This window comes from Ctenocephalides felis, unplaced genomic scaffold, assembly GCF_003426905.1.
Source record: "Ctenocephalides felis isolate EL2017-DRISC unplaced genomic scaffold, ASM342690v1 CF-g0.4_SCAFFOLD_01886, whole genome shotgun sequence".
Classification (NCBI taxonomy): domain Eukaryota; kingdom Metazoa; phylum Arthropoda; class Insecta; order Siphonaptera; family Pulicidae; genus Ctenocephalides; species Ctenocephalides felis.
The window spans coordinates 101,198,865-101,224,711 of NW_020538040.1; the positions used below are offsets into that span (position 1 = coordinate 101,198,865).

General features: G+C 28.5%; 1 protein-coding gene across 4 annotated transcripts in view; it reads left to right on the forward strand.

Annotated features, from left to right (window-relative positions):
- LOC113377393 (glutaminase kidney isoform, mitochondrial-like) overlaps positions 1 to 25,847 on the forward strand; it is a 78,731-nt gene that overhangs the window by 21,651 nt on the left and 31,233 nt on the right. For 2 of the 4 annotated variants that reach the window (XM_026617700.1, XM_026617702.1), the window contains exon 3: positions 21,832 to 21,849. The exons of 1 other annotated variant lie outside the window; for it this stretch is intronic. In XM_026617700.1, coding sequence (XP_026473485.1) covers positions 21,832 to 21,849 — 18 coding nt within the window. Of the gene's footprint in view, positions 1 to 19,604; positions 19,734 to 21,831; positions 21,850 to 25,847 lie in introns of those variants that run through there. One more of the 4 variants, XM_026617703.1, reaches the window with a different exon arrangement.

A 25,847-nucleotide genomic window follows, 5' to 3' on the forward strand; every position in this document is an offset into this window, starting at 1 on the left:
AGATAAACGGCAATGTTCGAAAATCTATGGCAAAAGTATTTTATTGGTTGTCAGGTTTTTTTTTGGTTGTGAGCACTGTTATTTAGTTTACGAGACCTTATTATAATTTTTAAATATACGTATAATTGTTAAATTTATGCTAGATTCATCAGTTTTTTTTATATAACCTCAAAAATAATTTACTTTTACGTGGTTCGGGTAAAAAGGACAAACTGAACCTTCATCCTGGCAAATGTGTAAACAATAAAAAATAGTAAATTAAAAAGTAAATTAAGCTAAGAAAAGCAATTTTACAAGAGATAAATAAATATTTATTCCAACTCTGCTAATGAATATCTCACGAAATACCCGATTAGGGAGATATACAGTGTTATCACTGTAAAAAATGTAGCCATGAAATATATATTTAGATAAATGTAGCTGATATTTCGTAAAATTTCTTTAAAATTAAAAATAAAATGGTGGATGTGTTTGCCCCCTGCCCGTCCTTTTTCACCCCGCCTATCTAAAAGGTAAAAAGGTAAAAAAGTAAAACCAGGTGACACATTTTTGAAAAACAGCAACAAATTTCTACAATGATGAATTAGCTGGGAGTTTTACTGAACATAGTCAGGTAGTTTTGTGTTTCACATATGTTATTTGTTGTGATGCAGTTTATATAATTTTCACAATATAATTGCACAATTGGACCTTTGTGCCTTGCCTTACCATACTCTATAATTAATTATAATATATATATACAAATTTGTTCAAATTATGTACTAAATCGAAACATATAAAAACATAAAGATTCTTAAAAATTAAATTTATTTTTTTTTATTTAAGAACTTTATACACATATTAAATTTACTTAACCTCTACATATACATAAAAATAAATGTTTGTGTTTAAATGTATAAGCTTATAAATGACTGCTTTTATAACGGAGTCGCTCGATATATAGAATAGTCAATAGCTTCGATTTAATGATCAAATTCCACACCGTTGAATAATTTTTTGCATGGAAATATACATTTCGGCAATTAACTAGAAAACAATTATTCAATCCATTCTTGGAATAATATCAATATATATATATATATATATATATATATATATATATATATATATATATAGATGTTATCGACAAAATATTGATAAAGTAGGCACTGTTTAATTTTAAATGTATCATCAACGCAATATCTATGAGGTATTGAAAAAAAAAACTAAATGCACATGCAGTCAGAAATATTATTTAATACATAAATAATAAATGTATTTTCTATTGATTAAAAAGTAAAGTCGGAGAAATAAAAACATATGTGAATTTATCACTTTTATGTTAATTAGAGTCATGTGAGTCGCGTCAATGAGATCACTAACGGTGTTACAAATTCAGTTAGACAAAGATCTACCTCATATTCTTTTACTTTTGCTTTATGTTTTATATATATATATGTATATATATATATATATATATATATATATACAAAAAAATAATTTATTATATAGTAGTAGACAAACATTCATTCATATTTCGATAGCGTTTATTGCGATTTTATTACGATTATCCAATTGTAAGAAATATTTGCATCTTTTAAGAATATTCGGTTACCACATTAACGAGCAAATACAAAATTAACTAGTGGGGTGTATGGCATCGTGCCTTAAGGCAAATTGCTGGAACTTCCCGTACCGTAACAAATGATCCAGGAATATTAAATGTTTTAAAATAGATTATTATAAATATTGTAACATTGTCTAATATTTATAAGAATTATATAAACTAAATTGGAAAGTTGAAATTATTTGTTTAGAGTATATTAGAACAGAATTAAAATAAAAATCTGAATTATTTTCAATATACAAAAACATTTTTTTTTGGAAAAAAAAAATAAAAAAAATTTTTTTTTTCCGAAATTAATTATTTTGTTAACACAAGCAGAAAGTTTTTGGAATCATTCAAATCAGACGCTTAGTTCCCTCAAAAACTGTCATTTTTTGCACATTTAGCTCTGTATCTCCGAAACCGCTAGACCTGTCTTTGCGAAAAACTAATCACACCTTCTCCCCGTCATTACGAATGTTTTTGGGATCATTCAAATCGGATGCTCCGATCTCTCAAAAACTCAATTTCCATTTTCTGCACTCTTTGCTCCGTATTTCCTAATCGGCTGGACCTGCCTTTGCCAAAACTAATCAGCACATCTCCCTATCAATAGGAATCGAATGTTTTTTGAACCATTTAAATCGGTTGATCGCTGCGCCCGAAAACGTGGGCGAAAAATTGTATCCATACATACATACACACTCACACACACACACATAAATAAATAATTTAATAAATAAATGAATTAATATCAATGACAAAGTTATATTAAAAAATAAAATCTAATTAATTAATTATTACAGTTTTAAATTTAAATAGATATAGGCTATTAGTGATTGATGTTAATATTTTATTATTTGGAGTATCTAATAAATGAATAAGCGAAATGATAAATTAGTATTAAATTATTTATGTAAATCAATAGGCATATAAAAACTTGAATAAAATAGGCGCTAAACTAATAAATAAATGAATAATTTAATGAATAAATAATAAATAAATTATTAATTATGAAATAGTAAACAGTTTTAAATTTGAACAAATAAGTTAGTACTTAATGTTAATACTTTAATAATTGAAATATCTAATAAATTAATAAACGAAATCAAAAATTAATGTAAAATCAATAAAAAAAATAGTACATAATTAAACAATTAGTAAATTATTGAAAAAAAAATTGCTTTAGATTTGTATTAACTTTGGTAATACAGTATCCATTGATCATCGCCTTTTTTCTGAAATTATAATTTATTTAATTTTATCCATCTAATTTTTGTTGTTTAATATTTTATTAAAAGTAGTAGACACTCTATGATACGAATTTGTTTGTTAACGAAAGTTTTATGCATAGGGTTTAATATTGACCTAACCTAAAATTTGTAGAATTATGAAAACTTAGCCACAGTATGACGTAATAGCAAAATTCTATGTGTTACAAAACCTCAATCCTTGAATTTAATACAATTGGCATTGCACATCTGCGACTCTAAAAATATATTATAGATGTGATAAAAATATCTATAAAAATACACATCACGTTATATCATCGATGATGATTCTGTCAAAATCGATGTAATTTTGAAATTTATGTGTTTTTCAATAATTTTTGCGGTAGCAATTCTATTTGAATCACGTGCCTCCTGATAACGATCGAACAGATGTCGAAGCGTTATTCGTGAATGGATTTTAATTATTTTTTTGCTAATAAGCTTAATTAGCAAACATTTCGGATAGTATCAGGGAAATTAGAATGCGGAAATTTTCCGAAAATAAATCATTTCGGAAGGTGTCATTATGTAATTATTGGCGAAAGAAAATTATTAGGAAAGTGCTCAGAAGACTCAAAATTTAGCAAATAAAATATAATGTAAAGTTATTATTATTGTTCAGTAATTTTATCTCATCTATTTTCAAACCTAAAATGACTACCACTAGGTAGTTTTTTAAAATCTTATATTTACACATTTGTCACCAAAATTTTCGAATGCCTTATCAGATTGTAATTATATGGAAATAAATAAAAGGAAAAGTGCTGAGAATAGAGTTAGAATGCATATAATGCATCATGCGTAATGTCTGCAATATAACTATTCACGGCATATTTGTTTTTTTAAAAAAACTCAAACACCAGACTGTGACATTGGGTTTCTTCAATTATATGTTAGAGTATTTATATAGTGGAGCTTGGAGAATAGTTTCAACTAAAATTGATACAAATAAAATATATAATGTCTCCTGTAATATAAATTTTTATCATAAATTAACGTAAACGATGATTAATATCATAATACAAATAAAAGATAAAGCGTTTCTTATAACACAATTGATATTTGCCCACATCTTACAAACTATACATTCCATCATCCAATCTTCTCTTCAATATATGCAATTCTTATATGTTACTAATGGCCCCAAAGTTTTGTTTCAAAAAACCCCAGATGTGATTTTTTACATTAATTAAGATAACTCTTTATACAATTTAGCAATCACAAAAACTGTTACACATGATCATCGATTGATAAATTTCAAACACAATATGATATATAAAATTTAAAATTAGTCGATGATAATAACGCAAACCTAAATTTTACGATAGATTAATCAGCAGGTACATTTATTTAACTTATCTCTTGTAAAATAGCTTTTTTTTAACTTAATTTACTTTTTTATTTACTATCTTTCATTGTTTACACCTTTGACGGGGAAAAGGTGTAGCTGGTCATTGTTACCACACCCACAAGGCTGTATAAAAAACTGTTCAATCTAACTTAAAATTAACAATTCATCTTAGAAAATAATGAAATAACGTATACTTAAAAATTATATTAAGGTCTCGTAAACTAAACTAAAACGTGCTCACAACCAAAAAAACTAACAACGAAAGAAAATACTTTTGTTATGGATTTCCAAACAATGTCGTTTATCTCCCAATATCAACGTCGTAAGAATTAAGGCGTTAGCTGGTTATACATCTTTTTCGCTCTACTTTCAAATATTGTTGTAAAGAAAAGGATCATTTCAAATATTTGGGAAGCATCCTGACCAGAGACGGAGAGATCAGGACAAGGATCGCAAGCGCCCAGGTGGCGTTCACGAAGAAGAGAACGCGCTACTGACGAGCACACTGAGTCTTGCTTTGCGAAAGAGACTAATAAAGTGCTACGTATGGACCTCTGTACGGATCGGAGACATGGACGCTGAGAAAGGCCGACAAGTGCTACCTCGAGAGTTTTGAAATGTGGCGCTGAAGGCGAATGAAGAAGATAAAGTGGACAGACCAAATAACAAATGAAGAAGACTGAGATGAGTGGACGAAGAAAGGACTCTACTGAGCACAATCCTGAAAAGAAAAGGAAACTGGATCGGACCCGTTCTGCAAAAAGAGGGCCTCCTGCTCGACATCGTTAAGGGTAAAATAGACGGACTGAAAGGAATGGGAAGAAAAAGAAGGCGAACGATCAACGACTTATGTGAGAAGGAAAAATACAGGGAACTGAAAGCCGAAGCACAGGATCAAGAAGCATGAAAGCAGAAGTTCGGAAAAAAAACACATGCAAAAACAGGGGGGGGGAGGAAATAGTGGTAATGGGAATGATAAACGACGAATGATAAGGAATCATTTATTTGTAGTGGCTCTCACACCATGGTCCTGCCTTCGGGCAGCCTACCATTTATTATCAGATATATACACACACATATATCAAATTTGTATTTGTGTGTATTTATATTACAATTGATGGATATTACAATGATGTTTGTGAAATTATAATCGGTTGAAATAAATTCATCTAAAACTAAAGTCAAGACGTTCATTTTTGTTTGTGCAAAGTCTTCCATAACAAATTCTTAGTTTTGTTGAATTATATATAGTCTATGGGTGTAACTCTAGTAATTGATTGTTTCGTGTCGATGACCATTCTATTGTTGAACTTAGTTGAAACAACCTGTTTACAATTGCTCCGCATTAAACAATGAAATGATAGTTCTATGAATTATCGAATTAATAGGCATGAATTCCTTAACACTCATTCATATTAAATTCTTCTTATTCTTCATAATTATATATTGTTAATTGTGAACTTGCAACGCGAGCTATAATACATAATTCAAAAAATTAATATTAAGCACTTGCTTTTTTTAACTTCATTTTTCTGAAGTAATAATTAATTAATCGCACGAATTCTTCTGGATTTATCTAAATAGTAGTTACCCAAATACGAGTTTTTGAAATAGTAATTCATAGAGTACGAGAGACTGGGTACAGTTGTGCCACTTTTGTTTTGTTCAGCAATAATGTTGTTAATTTACCAGTTCGCTGGGAGAAAAGTAAATTTAATTTGAATGTTTGTCTAATTGGAAATACTAAAATATTGTCCCTAAATACTAAAATACTAAAATATTGTCAAAAAATAAATCAGACAAGAAAATGGCGAGTTTTACAACCGTCCACACTCGAGAAATGAAGGTTAAAAAACAATAGCTATAAATACCAAAATGGTTTATAACGACTTGTATTGTCCTTAATAAGAATAATATGTAACACAACACAAAATGCACATTTAAACAAAGCTTATGTATAAAATATATCAATTTATAACAAAATATATTATTTTAAACAAAGTTAACAAGATTGAAAACTTTTTTTCTTGTATTGAATTTACCACTTCGTTTTTCTCCCAAATTTTGTGTTATTTAAGTTACATTTTTGTATCTGTTTAAACTACACCCGAAAAGAACAAAAAATACATTTCACAACCGTACCGAACAATCATATTTCTCCTTTCTCCCTTTGGACTCTATCTCAAAATCAGTATAGTTTGGCTGTTATGACAACTGTTACTACCGTTCCTTGGAACAACCATACCCAGCCTCCCCTACTCCCCAACTCGAAAGATGAGTAACCAGAAGTAAAGATTTGTTTAGGAGGAATGTTTTTCTGTAAAATAATTTACTTGTCAAAAATGTTTGATATTGAACATTCTTTTTCAGCACTTTCCGTAAACTTTAAAAACTGCTATTTTTAACTAACAATAAGTCTTCAGCGGACGTAAAATTTGCAAAGAGTCGCTCAAAGGGAGCTAATATATATTTCATTTGTAAATAAAATTAAATATATAGTAGTATTCTGGAGCAAAAATTTTTTGTTTTTAGTTTTGGGTATCTCAAAGATGCTTCTTTACTAATTATTGTGGATTACATTTCTATATGAAATTTGAAAAGCTTACATGTAAAATTAAAATCGTTTGACTAGAGAAGTAAGTTCTAAAATTCTTATATTGGTAGGTAACTCAAAAGATAGTGATATAGATAGTTAATATATCTATACATAATTTGATAATTAGATTAGAATATATAAAACTCTAATTTTTTACGAAAACAGCCGTTGTCCTTAGTATATCCTTGAAGGTTGGTTTTACTTTCACCAAGAACGAATAGTCTCTGAGGATTAAAAATACATATTTAACGCTTTCTAAACCACCCAAATTGGTTCAGTAATTCTTTTCCCATAGTGACTTATCTACATAAACTGCAACATTAATATTAACTAGTGGAGCGCATAGCATCGTGCCTTAAAGCAAATTGCTGGAACTTCCCGTACCAAAAATTATTATTTTTTTAAAAACGATTAACATTTTTGAAAAAAAAAAATAATTCGAAGAAATTGGATTTTTGAGAAACTATAAATTTGTCAAAAAATTTGAACGGATATTTATTGGTACGGAACCCATAGAAATATAAACAAAATTTACTTATTGTTAAGATCTCTATGATAATTTGATGTGCATGTGTCGTTTTCTGAATTATTCAAATCGGACGCTCCGTTCTCTTAAAAACTGAGTTACCGTTTTTGGCACTTTTTGTTCCATATCTTCGGAACGGCTAGACCTGCCTTCGTCAAAAACTAATAAGCATTATTCAAACCGCTTCATCCGTGTTCCCGAAATCGTCGACGAAAATTTGTATCCGAACACACATACACACACGCACACATACACACACACATACACCCATTTTTTCTAAGGTATGCCAAAATATTCAGAAATCTCTGAAACGCAACGATATATAAAAATTTTTATTTTCGATTTTTTTGCGATTACTATAACTTACCCTACAGGAAGTTATTAATGGTAATCATAAAAAAATTAAGACATATATATCCTCAATATAAAAAATCCTCATATATATATATATATATATATATATATATATATATGTATGTATGTATATATGTGTGTGTATGCATTAAGTATTTCCTTTACAAGACTAAACGGAATTTGATCTCGTCAAATATGCAGATCCCCATTGTATATGATGATGACTAACGAAACTATAAAATAAATGTGCATGAAATTTCACACAAAAATTTTAATCATAAATGATGATAATCAAAAAGAAATTTCAAAATTAGAGTTCTGTTAGAAGTTGCAAATAAAATTTATTAGGAGTTGAGAAGAGAAGAGTGCTGATATCAAAAATTGAATTTGATTTCACTTATTTTTTATTTTCACTGAAATACTTCATGAACAGCTAAATAATAATCACGTAAAAAATCGAAATATTTTATAAAAGACCATAATAAACCGTCATTGTTGAAAAGTTAGTTATCAAGAGAATTTTATTTATTATAATATTATAAGTTACTTTCATTTCGTTTCATTCATTTCATTCATTTCAATTCATTTCGAAAATTTCTAAAATAGGTTTGTGAATTATAATTTTCTAAATATAAAAACAAATTTATGTACTATTTTGCATGAATGCATCTGAAAACAATTAGCTTGATCAACAAATTAAAATTAAAAATTGTTACATCTTTAATTTGCAACAACAAAAATACTTTTGAACCCATATTTATTAAAAATTAATTAATTCAATTGATCATTGAAATAAATTATGAAATGAGTAAACAAATTAGGGGCAGTACGGATAAAATGACATTGTATTTTGTTCATTGATGGTATTTACTTATTTAAATGTTCAAAAAATTCTCAAAAAGAATCTAACTTTTCTTCTCTGGGCTTTCAAAAATGTTAAATAGCGGTTCGTGAAGTTCAGTAATTTAAGGGGTTACACCACTCTAGCAGTGAAAAAAACGTATGTTTTTGCCATTTTTTTTCGGACGGAAGGAAAAGTATTAAAATCATGATATTAAAGATAGTTATTTATTGTACTTTAAAGTATCAAAATAAAATACAATTGTAAAAAAAATTAAAAATGGCGGTTAAATTTGAATTTTTTTTATTCGAATTTTCAATAGTATATTTAAAATAACATTTTAAAGTGCCCATCATAGCGGATTTAGAAAATATCGATTTTTGTTTGTTTGGCGAGCACTTTACTCAAAATCGTGCAATTTCAACGAAAAAAACGGATAGTAATTTGTTAATAATTGATGAACAAATTAACATATATAAGATCTCCTATGATGGGCACTTAAAAATTTAATTTTAAATATACTGTGAAACATTCGAGTAAAAAAAATTCAAATTGTTGTAGTTATTTTGCGTGCCGCAGATTTTGACGCGGCTCGCCGAAATGGTTGTGGTACCGCCATTCTCAAATTTTTTATATTTATATTTTATTTTGTTACTTTAAAGTACAATAAATAACTATCTTTAATATCATGATATTAATACTTTTCCTTCCATCAGAATAAATGGCAAAAACATACGTTTTTTTACTGCTAGAGTGGTGTAACCCCTTAAGGCACGATATATATATATATATATATATATATATATATATATATATATATTATATATTATATATATTATATAATATATATATATATATATATATATATATATGTGTGTGTGTGTGCGTGTGACACTGATAACATTTCGGATATGTCAAAGACATAGGAATTCTCAAAACAATCATGTATTATCATTTGTTATGAGTAGGGTAGGGCGGGGCTAGTTGAGCAACTTTTTACTTAAACGGATGTAGCTCCTCAATGAAAAGTCTCAATAAATTGCTATACGGCTTAATGGATTTGTTGTTTATCGCTTTACAAAAGTGGTAATACTATTTTTTAGCAATAAGTAAAATTAAAAAGCTACAGCTGTTTAAATGCAATAAGTGAAGTATGCTCAATGTACCCCATAGGTGGGGCAAGTTGAGCACTAAGAAATTATAATGAAATCATAGGTTTGATGTCGATTAGTGATGAAATAAAATTAGTTTTCAATAACCAGTTCTATATTTATAGTCTTTATTGACAGAGAAAACAAAACTTATAGTAATTTTCTTTGAATAATTAACCAAAAGTAGAATCAACAAAACAATATCGTATCTTAAGAATTATTTTACCATTATTTTCAGTATTTTTGTTTAAAATCATTATTTTTTTATATTATTACTCATAGACTCAGCTTAAATCTTAAAAATAATAATTAATTTCTGAAAGTTAATGGTAATTGTCTTAGTGACAGAACAAGTTTAGCAACTATGCTCAACTACCCCAACTCGGAATTTCAAAATAAAAGAGAGTTTATAAAAAAACCGTGAGAATTATACCCAGAATCTCAGTGCATATCAAAAGTGATTGAAAATAAATAACATTTGACTAAACCAGACGAAAACTCGTGATGAATTACTTTTTTACTTTTTGGTCTCAAAATAATCAAAACGCCCGTGAGCCTCACTCATTTGTCCAGCGGCCACTAGCGATCGCGGGATGTTTATTTCTCCCAAAACTCTATCTTTCCGCCATATAATGCCTAAACGGACGGTGAACAGTTTTCGAGATATTTCGATTGCTCAACTTGCCCCTATGCTCAACTAGCCCCGCCCTACCCTATAATGCTTTTGATATTTGAAACATAAAAAACTAAAATTCTTGAGAAGTTCAGTAATAGATATGTGCGAGATTTTTTAATTCACTGTGTTCGTAGTGTAGAGGACGTAGATATGGATAACATGACATGATGTTTTCTTTCATAACTTTTTTTATTTTTTTTTTCATTTTAATTACAATCTGTCACAATTAAGGCATTCAGTGATTGTTTTAACTTTTTCTTATTATATGAATCTTGAATGGATGGCAACCCAGTAGTTGTCCAGTCCAGTTATGAGTAACTCTATACTCAAAGTATTTGCAGACATTTTTATTATATATGCAACTATAGCCACGAGAGGCGATTTAAACTTGAGGCTATATTTGAGATCTATAACCTCAAGTGGAAATTTGACATCAAAGTTGCCTGATGTCGGGCTATGACGGTAGCGGGAATCGAACCAGAGAACCCGGGACTAGTTGGTGATAGCCCACGTTCTAACCGATATCGCCACCGGTTCCCCTTCTTTATAATTATTTTTATTTATTTAATGCTTTTATGATCAGTCCCAATCGTTTTTACGTATCTTAGATTCATTGGCTACCAGTAAAATAGTCTTTTACGCATGAGCCTGAAGAGAACAAACCTTACATCGTAACCAATTTTCGCCAGGTTCAGAACGTAAAAAAAGATTTTTGTAATATATGCTGGTCCCTATAATAAATACTGGTGGATCCTTTAGTATGTTTTTAGAAGTAGTGACAGCAGAATTTGAAAGCAAATCACCTATGACTGTTTTTTTTTCTTGGCCTCAAATGAAGTAACCCGCAGTTCTTGCGCAATGGTATGCACCATGTCATATTGTCCAAAAGTAAACAAAAATAAAAAGATCCTTTAAAAACTTGATAAAATTGATCGAAATTATTAGTACTGGCAAAACTGTATTGCTTACACTAGAAATAATTACAAACAACAATAATAAGTTTCAAGAACATGATAAAATTTCTTCAAAATAAACTTTTGAAGGCGAGATACACATTAGTATTACTCGGACAAAACTGTGACAAGGATGTAAACATCTGACAGGATTGTGATTATGGTTTTCTTCATTATATGCAGTAACATTTTATCAATTTGTGACTTTTTGTCCATATTTTCTCTGATCGAATTATACAAACATACATTTTTTATGTTTTTTTATAACTTAGTAGTGGTAGGATTCAAATTAATATTTTTAGAAAAAAAATAGCTTTTGTCTAATTCTCATATAATCTTGCTAGGGTTGTGTGATGCATTTAAAAATTTCCAATTGAAAATTATAATGAAAATTGTATAACTGCAAACTAATATGCAAATCAATAAAATTTAAATTTTTTGTACTACTTCTAATGCCGTACATTTTGACACGTGCTTATCCTTACAAGACTTATTATCACTTGCACTTTAAAATCCATTTTCATTTCTTCATTTTTGTTAAAATCTGTTTACGACAAATCAACGCAAATATTACGTTTTAAACAATATTTAAGTAAACGGCAAAGATGAACCTTTTGTCACTAGTTGGATATGTAAATATTTTGTCCAATTTATATTATCAACTGACATTGAATATCCAAAGCATAAAGAGTTGTGGATGAAAAAAGAAAAGAGTCGCAGATAAATAATATTACCAGTGGTGCATGGCATCGTGCCTTAAGACAAATTACTGTAACTTCCCGCTCTGTAATGTACATTTTTAAAAGTTTTAATTTTTTTTTTGAAAACTAGATTGGAAATGAAAAATTAGATTTGAGAAATTTGAAATTTTTGAAGACATTGAACTAGCTGTAGCTGTTTAAGAGACGAAATATCGAAGCGCGTAAACGCCGTGTCTCATTGTCAGTCTAACGGTTGAACATTATAACTCTTGGTACGCAACCCGTAGAAATGTAATCAAATTTGTACTTATTATTAAAATCTTTACAAAATATCTTATGATTTGATGCGCATATGTCTAATTATCAATCTTGACCGACAAATGGCAATTTTTTACTTTTTTTTATTGAATCTACGAAACCTCTGTACTTGTCTTCCCAAAAATGTTATCAATCATTCTGCAATACAAGTGAAATAAATTTTGATGATTTTTGAATCGACGCTCGTTCTCTCAAAAACTGAATTGACATTTATTCCCGTATCCAAGATTTCCTAAAAAAATGTTCCGTATCTTCAAAACGGCTGGACCTGTCTTTGCCGAAACTTAACACACACACATCCAATTTAATTCGACTTTTTATATTCAGCCGTCACTGAATAATTCTAAATGCATCTGTCAATATTGATTCGCAATAAGTGCTTTTAGTTATTGGACAGTTTATCTTAATTTCATTAATATTACAAACATCGGTATAAATACGTTAACAAATATTCTATAATAGTGTAAATGAGATCTATTTTTGCAACTTGGTGACGCAAAATTGTTTAAGTTCAATAGAGAAATCCGAATATAATAATGCGTTCATTTGAAATCACAATTACATATTATATCTTGGTGTGTAAAATATATTAAGTAAGTAATCATTAAAAATCTTATTTTAGGTATAATGAAATAATAATTATAATTATAAATATCATCAATGATATCATTATCAAGTCTTATGAACTTATATCGTGGTTATTATTTCGTTTATATTGCACAGTAGGAAAATAAGTGAAAATCGATTTTTTTTTTATTTTATTCATTTCTTATAACCAATCTGAACCTTGGGTTCAATGAGGTTATTTGCTGACGGATACAGGGCTTTTAGAAATTTCTCCAGTGGGGAATTTTCTTACATAAATATATTGATTGTTAATTTATTAAATCTTGCGGCCATTTTTTTTTTAATCTTTTCATAGGAATTTGTTTTAGCAGGTCTTTTATTAGAGTGTTTGGGTGGTATGCGCTCATTTGATAATATAAACATCGAAATTCTTCGGTCGAAATGAGCTCCTACCCATAGGATGAAATGTTTATTGTTTATATATTTTATGGAATATACAATCGTAAAAACTTGTAAACATCTCAATTTTATAGATAAAGAGTTATTTGGATTTTAAACCATCAAAAATAAAAACATCAATATGTAACAAACAAAAATCCAGAAGTTCAGGAAGATATTCAGGCAAAAAACTAATAGTAAATTACTAAGACAAATAAATTTTATTTAAACCATTTTAGCACGGAATTTAGAAAATAGTTTTCATGATATTGACAAAAAAATTTCCAGATTTCCGAAATTTTCTTTAGAAAATCTTGAGTTTTGTTACGTTAAATAGTAATAAAACATGAGTCCAAATTAACTTTTGAAATACTAGAGCCATATAAAAAGTTGCTTAATTAAAAATGAACATTTCTACATTCTTACATTATTTACACATATAACGAAGATGCTAATAATTCTCAATATTATAGTCGACTTGGACACTATAAAATAGACATAGATAAAGGATTACCTCTTTTTATTTATTGACATGTTTTTTCACTATTTTTTCACTGAAATGTTTTAATTATTTGAATTCGGAACGATTTGTTTCTATTGTATAATGCATTAACACAGTTGTCCACAGGATGTTTATTATTTTTGCTGATTCAGTTTGTTATGTGAGTTATGTGAGAATTTGTGAAGAACATTAGAGATATGTATTAAAATATTACTTCTCATTTTTTTCATAAATTTTCTCTATGCACAAGTGTATATTAAAAGCATTTATGATATTTTTGAGATACAGCTGTCATTTAATTTATGACACAATTGAAGTTATTTTTTTTAATATAATTTAAATATTTTGTTAAAAGAACAGCTGATCTTGTTATCAGAATTCATCATGCGGAAATACTAAAACCACTTGATAACCTTATCGACGACCTGTTCGGGATTTAATTCATGTGCCTAATTAAAAAAAACTTGCTATATATATAAATTGATTTCAAAATTCACTTATTACTATATGAAAAAAATATTATGACAGACATTTATTTTGCTGTGGCAAATTGTCTCTGAAAAAAAAATTAAAATCAAAGCCTTTCAACAGTTATAAGTACCCTCGTCTTATATATATTATGCTCGATTTGAGAATTTTGCGGACTCAATTGCATATATATTTCAATATTGTAATAGAGACTTATGTTTTTAGACTACATCTAGTGGTGTATAGCATTGTGCCTAAAGGCAAATTACTTTAAAGCTTTAAATTCTTTTTAAAACTTAAAAAAAATAGTTTTCTGAGAATTTTGAAGTTTTTGAAAGAAAGCTGACGTCTTTAAATTTGAAATATTTTTTTACGTTTTGAAATTTTTTGAAAATATTGAAGTTTTTCTCAAAGTAATCGCGCTGCATTAGCTACGTAAAGACAAAAAATCAAAGCGCCGCGTCATAGTCTAACAGATAAATTGGTACGGAATCCATAGACAAATGTAAACAAAATTTGTACTTATTATTAAAAAATATCTGATAATTAGATGCCCATATATAATCACTTTTGTCCGCCAAATGGCATTTTTTTTAACTTTCCGGAGAGTAAGTTTTAGTAATGGGTCAAAAATCAAAAATAAATTTTTTTGCATACCTTCACTTTTTAGAGGTTTTTGATCAATTTGGGTCAGAAATAAATGGATGTGTATTGTTTATGTATGTGTGGATACAATTTTTCGTCGACGTTAGCACCACTCAGACGCTTTGAATGATTAGTTTTTGGGAAAGATCGGTCCACCCGTTTTGAAGTTACGGAGCAAAGATTAAAGAATAAATATTTTTGAATATCAAAAATAATTCAGATTTTCAAAACTTTAATTCCGTACGGAAAGTTCCAACAATTTGGCTCAAGACACGATGCCATACACCACTAAATTTACTTTTTTTTATTGAATCTCCGAAACCGCTAGATATGCCTTTCCAAAAATTTAATCAGTTCTTCATTTTGTTAATAATGGAAAGTAACTTCGTTTTTTATGGATATTTTGGCACGTGCGTTTCATATAAGCAAATACTTTAAATTTAAATTATGTATTGCCTATTTTGATTGAACATCTTTTGTCATATTTCTGGCATTAGTATAATTCCGGGATCATAATGATTTGGTCGTTATTAAAAAAAACTGATCAAAGTGCTTTTTGACCTCCTCATTTGAATTTTTTAATGACCGGAATAAATAATGGTCCGATGATGGCAGATCTGGAGAATGTGATGAATATGGCGTTGAGTCCTATTCAAGTTGTAAAAGCTTTTGGCGATTGACCAAATTTATGTGAGGTCTTGCATCGTCTTGATGCAATACTATATCTTGCTTGTGGGTTAATTTTGACCTTCTCTATTGAAATACATTATTTAGTTTATCCAGCTGATGACATAAACTACTGCTGATGACTACTCCTTTAATATCATCACCAAACATACAGCATCACCCTTTTCTGCCGAATTTCACTTTGCAACTGTTTTGAGCAGGTTCTTCATTTTTGTTTCATAGGCAATTGCGTGTATTATATTCTTTACATTCCATTTGACATTTCTAGTGACAATTCGCTTCGAAACCTGATAATTTTCAAGAATTTTCAGAGGCGAATCGCGGACGCCAGTGCGACGACACAGGTTTCTTTCTAAGAGAACCATACATTGAAGTTTGAGGAAAATGTGAGACTTTTTGAGTGATCCTGAACTCTTAAATTTGAACTCAATAGAATCTCATGTATAGTTATTTGCCGGTTTGCATCAACTAATGCCTTTCTCGAGTCTTTATGAGCTACAACCGTGCTTCTTGGACGTCGTGTTTCCTAGACATCAAAATAACAGGAATGAAATTTAGCAAACCAGTTTTGGCACTGTCGTACTATCAACACGCCATTTCCATATACATCGGTCAATTTCATTTTGACTTGAACAGTATTTTTACCTTTTCTATGGCAAAAAAGTAAAACATATCGAAAATGCTGCTAAACTCTTTCCGTATTTATTCAAAGTGGCACCACCCAAAAACTACTGCGTGTAATCAATTAGAACTTTTTACAGACAAACCTTAAAATATAAGCTTTCAAAACTTATATATAAAAATGAATCGCAAAATGTGTTGGTAAGCGGATAACTCAACAACGCCTGGACCAATTTGGCCAATTTTTTTTTTTTTAAATATTCGTTGAAGTCCAAGAATGTTTCTTACGGCGAGACAAAATTGAATATTTGACAGGAAAACCCTAAAAACAGTCCTTTTCTTTTTCTCATACAAACGTTTTCTTAAATACAAAGTTCATATTAAATTACAAGCACTCGCTTCATACTCTTTCTAAACGATTATTCGGATTTTGATAAATCTTTCTTAAGTTTGTTAAGGAAATTTTCTAGGATGTATGTGATTATAAAGTACTGGGATGTATGTGCAATATTGTAGAAATAAATGGAAAAAATTGCAAAAATGACATGTCATTATTTGCATTAAAAATAAATAAAAACTATCATCTGCCAAAAATTTCAATTTACTTATGAACCTAGACAATATTAAAATATGTATATTAATTTATGATTATGAATAAGAAGACTGAAATGTCTACATTATTATTGCCGAAAAGCAGCTGAGATGTGCCAGAAATTAAAATAATATAAAATGGAGTGAATGTATGGCAGATTGGATTATACACATATGAAAAAATATGACAAATTAATTCACTTAAAATATGAAATTAAGTATTACTCAGAGCCGGTCCTATCTTTAATGCGATGCATGCGAAAAATACGAGCGCACGCCTTTTTTTTTAATATATAATTTCTTTGCATCTTTTACTAATTTTTCCACAATATTTTTAAAACTCATAAAAATTTTACTTTAAAACAACAAATGGGAAAGTAGAGATGAATACATACAATTCGGCCCTCACGATATCGATTAGGAGAAGTTTAAGATACAATTTTAAATATCTTAAATAATTAAAAATTAAATTAATTTAATCCAACATGAAGTACCAGTGTTATGCTATGGTTATGGTTATGTTATACCGTTTAAAAGACTTCAATTTCCAATATAGTGTGGGAATTGAGACTCATCATTTTATTTAAAGCAGTTCTGCATTTAACATCGCTCATATTATAAATGTATATGCATTTTGGAGTGAAGAGTAATTTAAAAAACAATAATTATCATTTTTAGGTAAATGGTCTAATCTAATCATATAATAATTATGTATCATTTATTTGTATAATTCATTCATATCCGAACGCTCTGTTATCTCAAAAACGGAAATACCATTTTTGTCACTTTTTGTCCCGTATTTTCGAAAGGACTAGACCTGCCTTTGCGAAAAACTGATCAGCACGTCTTCTTATCAATAGGAATCGAATGTTTTTTGAATTATTCAAATCGGTTGAATCGTTTTGTCGAAATCGTCGACAGAAAAGTGTATCCGCACATTCATACACACACTCATACATCCATTTTTTCTAAGGTATGCCAAAATGTTCATAAACCTTTGAAACGTAAAGATATATAAAAATTTTCATTTTCGATTTTTTTGCGGTTACTATAACTTACCCTACGGGAAGTCAATTGAATCCAACGTTTTTACAAAAAAATAATTGCGATATCATCTCCTCGCGCTGATTGAGTTCTCATTCTCATTGCTAGTGCGGGCAGGACACCTCGTGAGCCGTAATGAGTTGTATTTTACCATGATTAACTGCTAATTAACTTAAATGAGTTTACGTGCTATAAATCCATAAATATCATTTACTTAACACTCAGTCTTAATAGTACCATTCATATGAAAATTTGTTCCGGGATAAACACGTAGTGCAAAAGTTAAATATTCAATACAAAATTAATACACATTTTGCAAAATAATTAAAAGTTAATAAGTGTCTACCTGGTAAATAGCTGTGTGTCACAAAATAAAATTGTGTTTTGTCTAAAAGGATGGAGTCCTAATTAAAATTATCTCACATGATTTATGATACGCTTATAAAACGTTTATATAAAAGGTGTTGTAATAACGTTGCAATATTACACATTTCAGTATTTAATTTAAAATAATTTTGTCTGACTAAACGTACGAATCTGCGAGTTAAATAATTTAATCAAAAACGTAATTTTAATCGAAAATATTTTACGTAATACATTCTTTGTTTTACATGAAAACGTTCTTATTTTTAGAACTTGAATAAATAATACGGTTTTTATTTGGCCCTTAATTTCATTCAGTAAATTTAAATATCTTATTTATATTTTGCCTAAATATCAGTTTTAATTTAACTAATTTAAGTATTACATAGAAGTTTTTAATTCTTGAAAATATAATACATAATTAGTCATTATGTAATATGAAAATTCTTTTTGTCTAAGTCGGTATATATTGAATATAAAATAAACATTATGATATATTGTTTTAATTTATTTTACATGCAAGTATCTGAGTTAAAAAAAATTATTCTTGTGTTTTGTATAATATTACAGATTTTTAATTAGTAATATTTCACGTAATACCTTTTGATGTGTAATATTGCAATATTATTTTTGCAATCTTGTTCTTAGATAATCAATTTAATTTTAATTACTAAAATCAAACTTGCCTAAATATTATGAAAAAATTTAAAATAAAGTTTGTAAATAATAATTATTGTATTTATGAAGATGATAATTTAACTATTGTTTTTGTTTAGTTTTTTTTTTAAATATTACGAAAACTTTACAGTTTTGTAAATTCAGATTATCTCTTCTATTCGGTTTTACTTGGTCACATGCAAATTATTAACGTTATTAATTACATCTTCAGTTTTTGCTTTTTTATTTTTTTGTTTATGAATAATTTCAAATTATTCATATAATTTACATACAATTATGTATTGTTATTACATACCAGATCGCGGTACTTCTTGAAAAATTTTGCAATCCTGATTCTCGAAACGATGTGATTTTTCTAAAAAATGTGAAAATGTGCTTTCTTGATTAGCACAAATTTAACCAATAATAAATCCTAATTGTCCTCTTATAAATAAAATTATAATTTATTTCTTCTAAATTTAAAAAATAATTTTTGATTAAAATTGTACGTACATCTCTTACAAAACATTGAAAAATTGTCCCAGTATAAAACAATGTGCCATTATTTTCAGAAAAGTACATTTTTAAGTTTTTGTGCTGAAGTTGCAAGTGATATTGAAATTGAAGTATTTTTGTGTGACATTGAAAAACTGGTATATATAATAAAAATAAGAAATTTTTATTTAATTTCTTTAAAAAAATTGTGAAGCAGTCATGGGTAATTCGAACGAGGAATCAGAATGCGCCTCGCCCGTGCAGGATTGTGAGGAAAAAATGAACAAAATCGGCCAAGATAGATTTGTCAAGCTTTTAGCGAGATTTATTAGGTAATATCTATAGTTGATTGGAAACTTATACGAAACTGAAGATTTCGATCAAAGTGACTGATTCATTGTATATTTAAAGTAACGACCATGCTAATTAAGTAGAACTAATAATGTATATAAGTAATAATAACACAGGTCCACAAAATAAAAAACTTGTCTATATTGGGTGTAACGCATATGTTTTCCAATGTAGTTTTTACTGCTGAACACGCCTCTAAAGTCAAAGTTGGAGGTCAAGTGGCAAAAAATTGAGAAAAATTAAAAAAAAGACAAGATCTCCGATCTAGTCATTCTTTTGCATGATACTTATAATTTGATCATTTTTGTCTTTTCCTGTCCCTTTCTACCTTAAATGACTATTGAGTATTCACTGAACTGATTTTTTAAGTTTTTTTACAGAATACAGCAGTATTTTGCAAACACATTTTCAGACATTCAAATTGCAAACACGGTTGCAGGTTAACCCATGAGCAAAGGGGTGGAAATATGTTAAGCAAATTACTGCTGAAACCAAAAAACTAAAGAGATCATTTAATTGAAACTCAATAGTTATTTAAGGTAAAAAGGACCACGAAACGACAAAAATTATGAGGTTTTGAATATTATGCAGAAAAATTACTACATCGGAGATTTTATAATTTTTTTCAAAATTTTACTGTTTTACCCCCAATTTTGACTTCAGATTCATGTTCAGCGGTGAAAACTACATAGGATAACATATACCGCACACTCAATACAGACAACTTTTTTTTATTTTGTGGACCTTTGTAACTGTTACTCAAAACAAATTGTTGCAACTTATTTTGTAAATAAGTATAAAAAGAAACTTATTAAACAATATTAAAATTTAAAAACTTTACAAATACGATACATAAATTTAAACCGAAATAAAAATCATCAATTAAATTTTTAAATTATAAATTAAAACATTTATACTTTAGTAGATCAAATTTTTGAAGATAATGTAATTGTTGGAAATAAATTGTGCATTTTTCGCAAAAGTTTGAAATGTTTTAAAAATGTAAGAATTTTTAAAAGCACGTTTTTTGAAAAAAAAAGATTTTTTGTAAGCGTAGGAATTATTCTTAATTTTTTTAAATTGTTGAGAACAGATTATTTCAAAACGTGAAAATTTTTGCAAGCTTTAGAATTGGCAAAAATAGAACTTGATATTTTATTATATGTTAACAATTTTTTGTAATTTCTTTCTAATCCTTATTCATTTAAAGTTTTTTAGCATAAATAAAACTTGATATTCGAAAAAAAAATTACGAATAAAAATAAAATATTATTTTTTCTTATTTTTAATTCTTACTATTATAAAGCAAAAGTTTTGCTTATCGAGAAATAATAATCTGTAAACCTCTGTGTTACTTTAATACCACAAATATTTATCAGCATTGTAGAAAATATAATGCACATCACTTTTTCACTAATTATTTTATAAAAAAGTTATATTATCTCAATATTAGAACCATGCAATGTCATGTACACTAAATAAATAATGTTAAAATAATAAAAATCGAATCCAAGCGATCAAAATCTAAAACTAATCGTTCCCTCGCGTTCTATTTAAGGATTCCGATTGATCTTGAACCGGCCTTGATCTCCAGAATCATAAATTCGACATCGATTTAAATGAATTAATTGTTTACAACAATATTGTTCGATCGCGTTTTGGCATTTCTAATTACTGTGAATTGAACTAAACATTTAACTCTATAATAAAATGTAATGAAACAGATTTATAAGTCGGAAATCGAATCACGCCAACGCCACAAAACTACCGTGCGGTATAAATTGAATTCAATGTTAAGAGTTTCGTATATTTTATATCATGACAAATGGCTCCTCCGGCCATTTTCATTGTTTTTAATTAAGTATCAATAAGTTTCCGTTCAATAAAATTGGCTGCACATATTTCTAAAGACGATAGTTTGCTAAAGTAGTTTGAGCAAGGAGCATCTCAATATAATAGAATACATAGTTTAAGCAAATTGTATCTTGTTTTGTCATAATTTTTAACTTTTTGTTAACTTAAAATGTTTTCTTCATCTCAACTTTTTTATTCTCCTTTTTCATTGCCTGTTTCGGAAAGCCGGACTTACATGCGGCCGTGAGTATTTTAATATTCTCTATTTTGATTATGCTTTTTATTTTTCACTCAATTTATAATCATGTTATATTTATATATAAATTTATTGACCAACAGAGTTATAAATGATATTTATTTAAATGTAACTTCTGTGTATCTTATTATGTTTATCTAAGTGCATGTCTTTATTTTTGCATGGATTATATGAAAGTATTTATTGGCTTTATGTTTTTTTTTGCTGAATTTTTTAATATGATATGTAATCATTTTCTGCATATCTAACATTTTTTCTAAAAATAGCATATAATTATTTTGCAAAATAAAAGAGAAAAATTAAATATTCCATTTTGCTATTCAGCATGCGGCATTCTCCTGTAGAATTTGATAATCAATTTTGAGAAAGTTTAAAACTATTTTATTATCAATGTTAGTAACTTTGACTATGATTACATATTGTATATGCTGCATTTATATAGCTATAAATATGATAATAGCTATTAATTTGATATTGGCAACTTGTGCAACGTATTTCTTTAACATAATATAATATCAAAACTAAAATGCTATACTGTTAATTCACACAAGATGCCAAAGGATTGAAAATCTATTACGTTTTCATTTTCTTCACTCCCATTTACAACAAAATATATAATTAATCATAGAATATGCTTCTATTAATTACAAGCTTTATTTATTACCTTTCCATATAATGCTGTAATAGAAACCTATTGTTAGTAAAGAAATCAAAAACAAATTCCAAACAAAGTTCCAGTAATTTGCCTTAGGGAACAAGGACACTAGTCACTAGTTTATTTTTTTCTACGCTATAAGCGTGAAAGTGCAAAAATTTGTCGTCTTAAGAAAGCCGAGATCTGAAGAACATATTTTTCTTAAATTTTCAGCTCATTTACGAAACTTTATTTTAGCCAAATTGCCAAATTTGATAATAACTTATTATTTGATAATTTACGTTCGGAGAGGGAGACAAAGCAAAATAATAAATTTTATTAATCGGTTATTTGGACCCAATTTTTGCATTGCAATAGTATTATGTTTTGTTTATTATATTTCTTGAAATCAAAAATGTTATTAAAAAAATTTGTTAATTACATTTTATAGCATGTTTTTTCTCACTATCCAAATTTTGCTGCCCTCGAAAATATGCCGCCCTGGGCAGTAGCCCCGACTGCCCCTACTAAATCCAGCACTGTATATATATATATATATATATATATATATATATATAGATGATATATAGTAAGTAGGTGTATCTTCTATTCAAGATGTGCGACGTTTTCTTTTTTATTCGTTCGATGATAACTTTTATTGCTACTAGATAATTAAAGTTGTTGACATTTCAATTTAATCGTGTATTATATTTCATCATATTCACGCAATTTTGATTATATTTTCATAATTTTATGTTTAGTATAAAAATCTTACAATATCTGAATCATTAACAATAAGTAAAAAGAAAAGTTTCTTTGTTTGTAGAATGTGAGTGAACATATTATAAATACCATGAAAATAGCTCACTTTACATTGCTATCTTAATTAAACTTTCAGCTACGGGTAAATAATTTCAATAATATAAAATATATTTAATATGGTGCTTTTTCTAATTTTCGAAAAAATATTTAATTTAATTAATAATAAAGCACAATTTATGGTCTTTATAGTAATTTGCATCATAAGAAAACAAATCAAATTCATTCGAATTTCATTAATATCAAAACAATCATTAATATCAAAACAATCATTAATATCAAGTTTCTGCATAAACATAAGATATTGGATTGATTGTAACTACAAATTCGCAATGGAAAATTATACGGAAAACAGCTTCTAGTAACTAAGTTTCTCAATAAAACTCTAATTGATGATGTTAATACTAGTTTAAAACATCACTTTTATTCATTTAATAACACAATTGATTATATTATAAATTGTGAAGTTCAAACACACAGATTGACACACTATGAACGTTTTCCACGATCATCTTGCACCTCATCCGAGCTATCTTCGGAATTTTCAGTCGATGCATCATGTAAGTTCCAAAAAGTGGTTTTGTTTTTATGTTCACGTTTTCTCCTTAAAACTGAAATGATGCTTTGTTCATCGTGTAAACATCGACTGGAAGTACTTTCAGTTCTGGAGCAATGACAACGTTTTCGGCCAACTTGATCTCGTATGTAAAAGGGATTTCGCTGAGTTTTTTTGCGAGTTGCTTTAGCAGAAAATCGGTTATCATCATAAGGTTTTTCTATCGGTGCACTTAATCTTGGTCGGCAATTATTATTAATATTCTTATCTTGTTGGTCTCTTCGGTCCTTACGTTCTCCCAATATAATTTCATCTAGCATCACAATCATATTTGAAACATCCATTCTGTGTTGCAGGGAAGATGTACAAGGATTTTTTGGAAACACGAGTGGACAATGTGCTCTTAAATAATCTTGGTTAGGACTATTGTTACTACTGCTTGTCTCCGAATGATTTAAATGACGCATTTGGATTTGCGTAAATGCGGGATCAGTTCTTAATCTTTTTCTACAATTATGTTCATCCATCCTGTTTAGCCCTAAAGACGCATCATTTCCAGATTGAGATCTTTCTGAGCTTCCTGAATCTTGGGCTGCTTGCTTGTATTTCTCTGTATAGGAGAGACAAACCAATCATTCGGTTTCTTAACTCTATTTATGCGAAACTTACCAAGCATTTTCTCTAGAAATTCCCTAGGCAGATGTTCATCAATATAACGAAAATTCAGCTGCAACTTCTTAGTTTCTTCTAGTAATTCGAAAGCCGCTCTTTCAACATAACGAGCGTTGTATGTTTGTAGTAGATATTTTAAATAATCACAGATCGGGTTGACCATACTGTTAACCATGTATTCGGTAAAGGCGCTTTGGCCAGAATGATTTTCACTAGCTTCAGAAGGAGATTCTACTCTCTCATCACTTAGTTTGGGAAGACTACTACTCGCACTGCTGGTGGAGGGCATAGCTTCAGTCATGTCGTCTGATGGTTGCCTTCGGGTATTACGATTCAATTTCTTGACACCGTCGACCGCATTCGAGACCCGTTTATCACTTCTGTTGTACATTTTTAAAATTTCGAATTTTATTTACAAAGAAATATGCTCTTTCAAATTTACGTCAGACGGATTACTTAAAGCATTTGTTTTTTTCGCATATGCTTACATGCCTATTTTGATTGAGAAATATTTCTGACTATGTATTCATCTAATTTTTATACAGTAATTATTGAAATTAATAATTCTTACATAACCCTATGAAGCCTAGACAATATTAGAATATTTATTATGAATTTTATTTGATGTAGAAAGGATAGTTAAAGAATACACTATAGACGCGAGGGCGCTGCTAAATTAAATTTTGAAAAGAAAATTAATGAATTTTAACAATCGGGTAGTTGAAACTATATTTGGCATTACAATCGTATTATGTTTTGTAATAATACAAAAGTAACAAAAATATGCTAAATATTAAATATATTATAATAAATATACAATCAAATCGAAATATAAATCAATAAACACACCGCCGGTTTAAATATACATCACGTTGTTTCGTTCTCTCAAAAAATGCCATTTTTCGCACATTTAGCTTCGTATCTCTAAAAACTAATCAGCACGTCTCTCTATCAATAGGAATCGAATGCTTTCAAATATTCCAAATCAGTTGATCCGTGTACCCGAAAAATTGTATCCATACATACACACACATCTATTTTTTCTATGGTATGCCAAAATGTTCAGAAACCTTCGAAATGTAAAGATATGCAAAAGAATACTAATTAGATTTTTGGATGATTACTGTAACTTACCCTACGGGAAGTTAATTCACAATTCACTATACTTACAATAGCAATAAAATGCACTAATTAGGATTTAATTCATAATATATAGGTAGTTCGACAACATATCTAATTTAAACTAACATATATGTATAATCTTTCGTGTTAACTATTAAAATATAAATGAAATGTCACGAGTA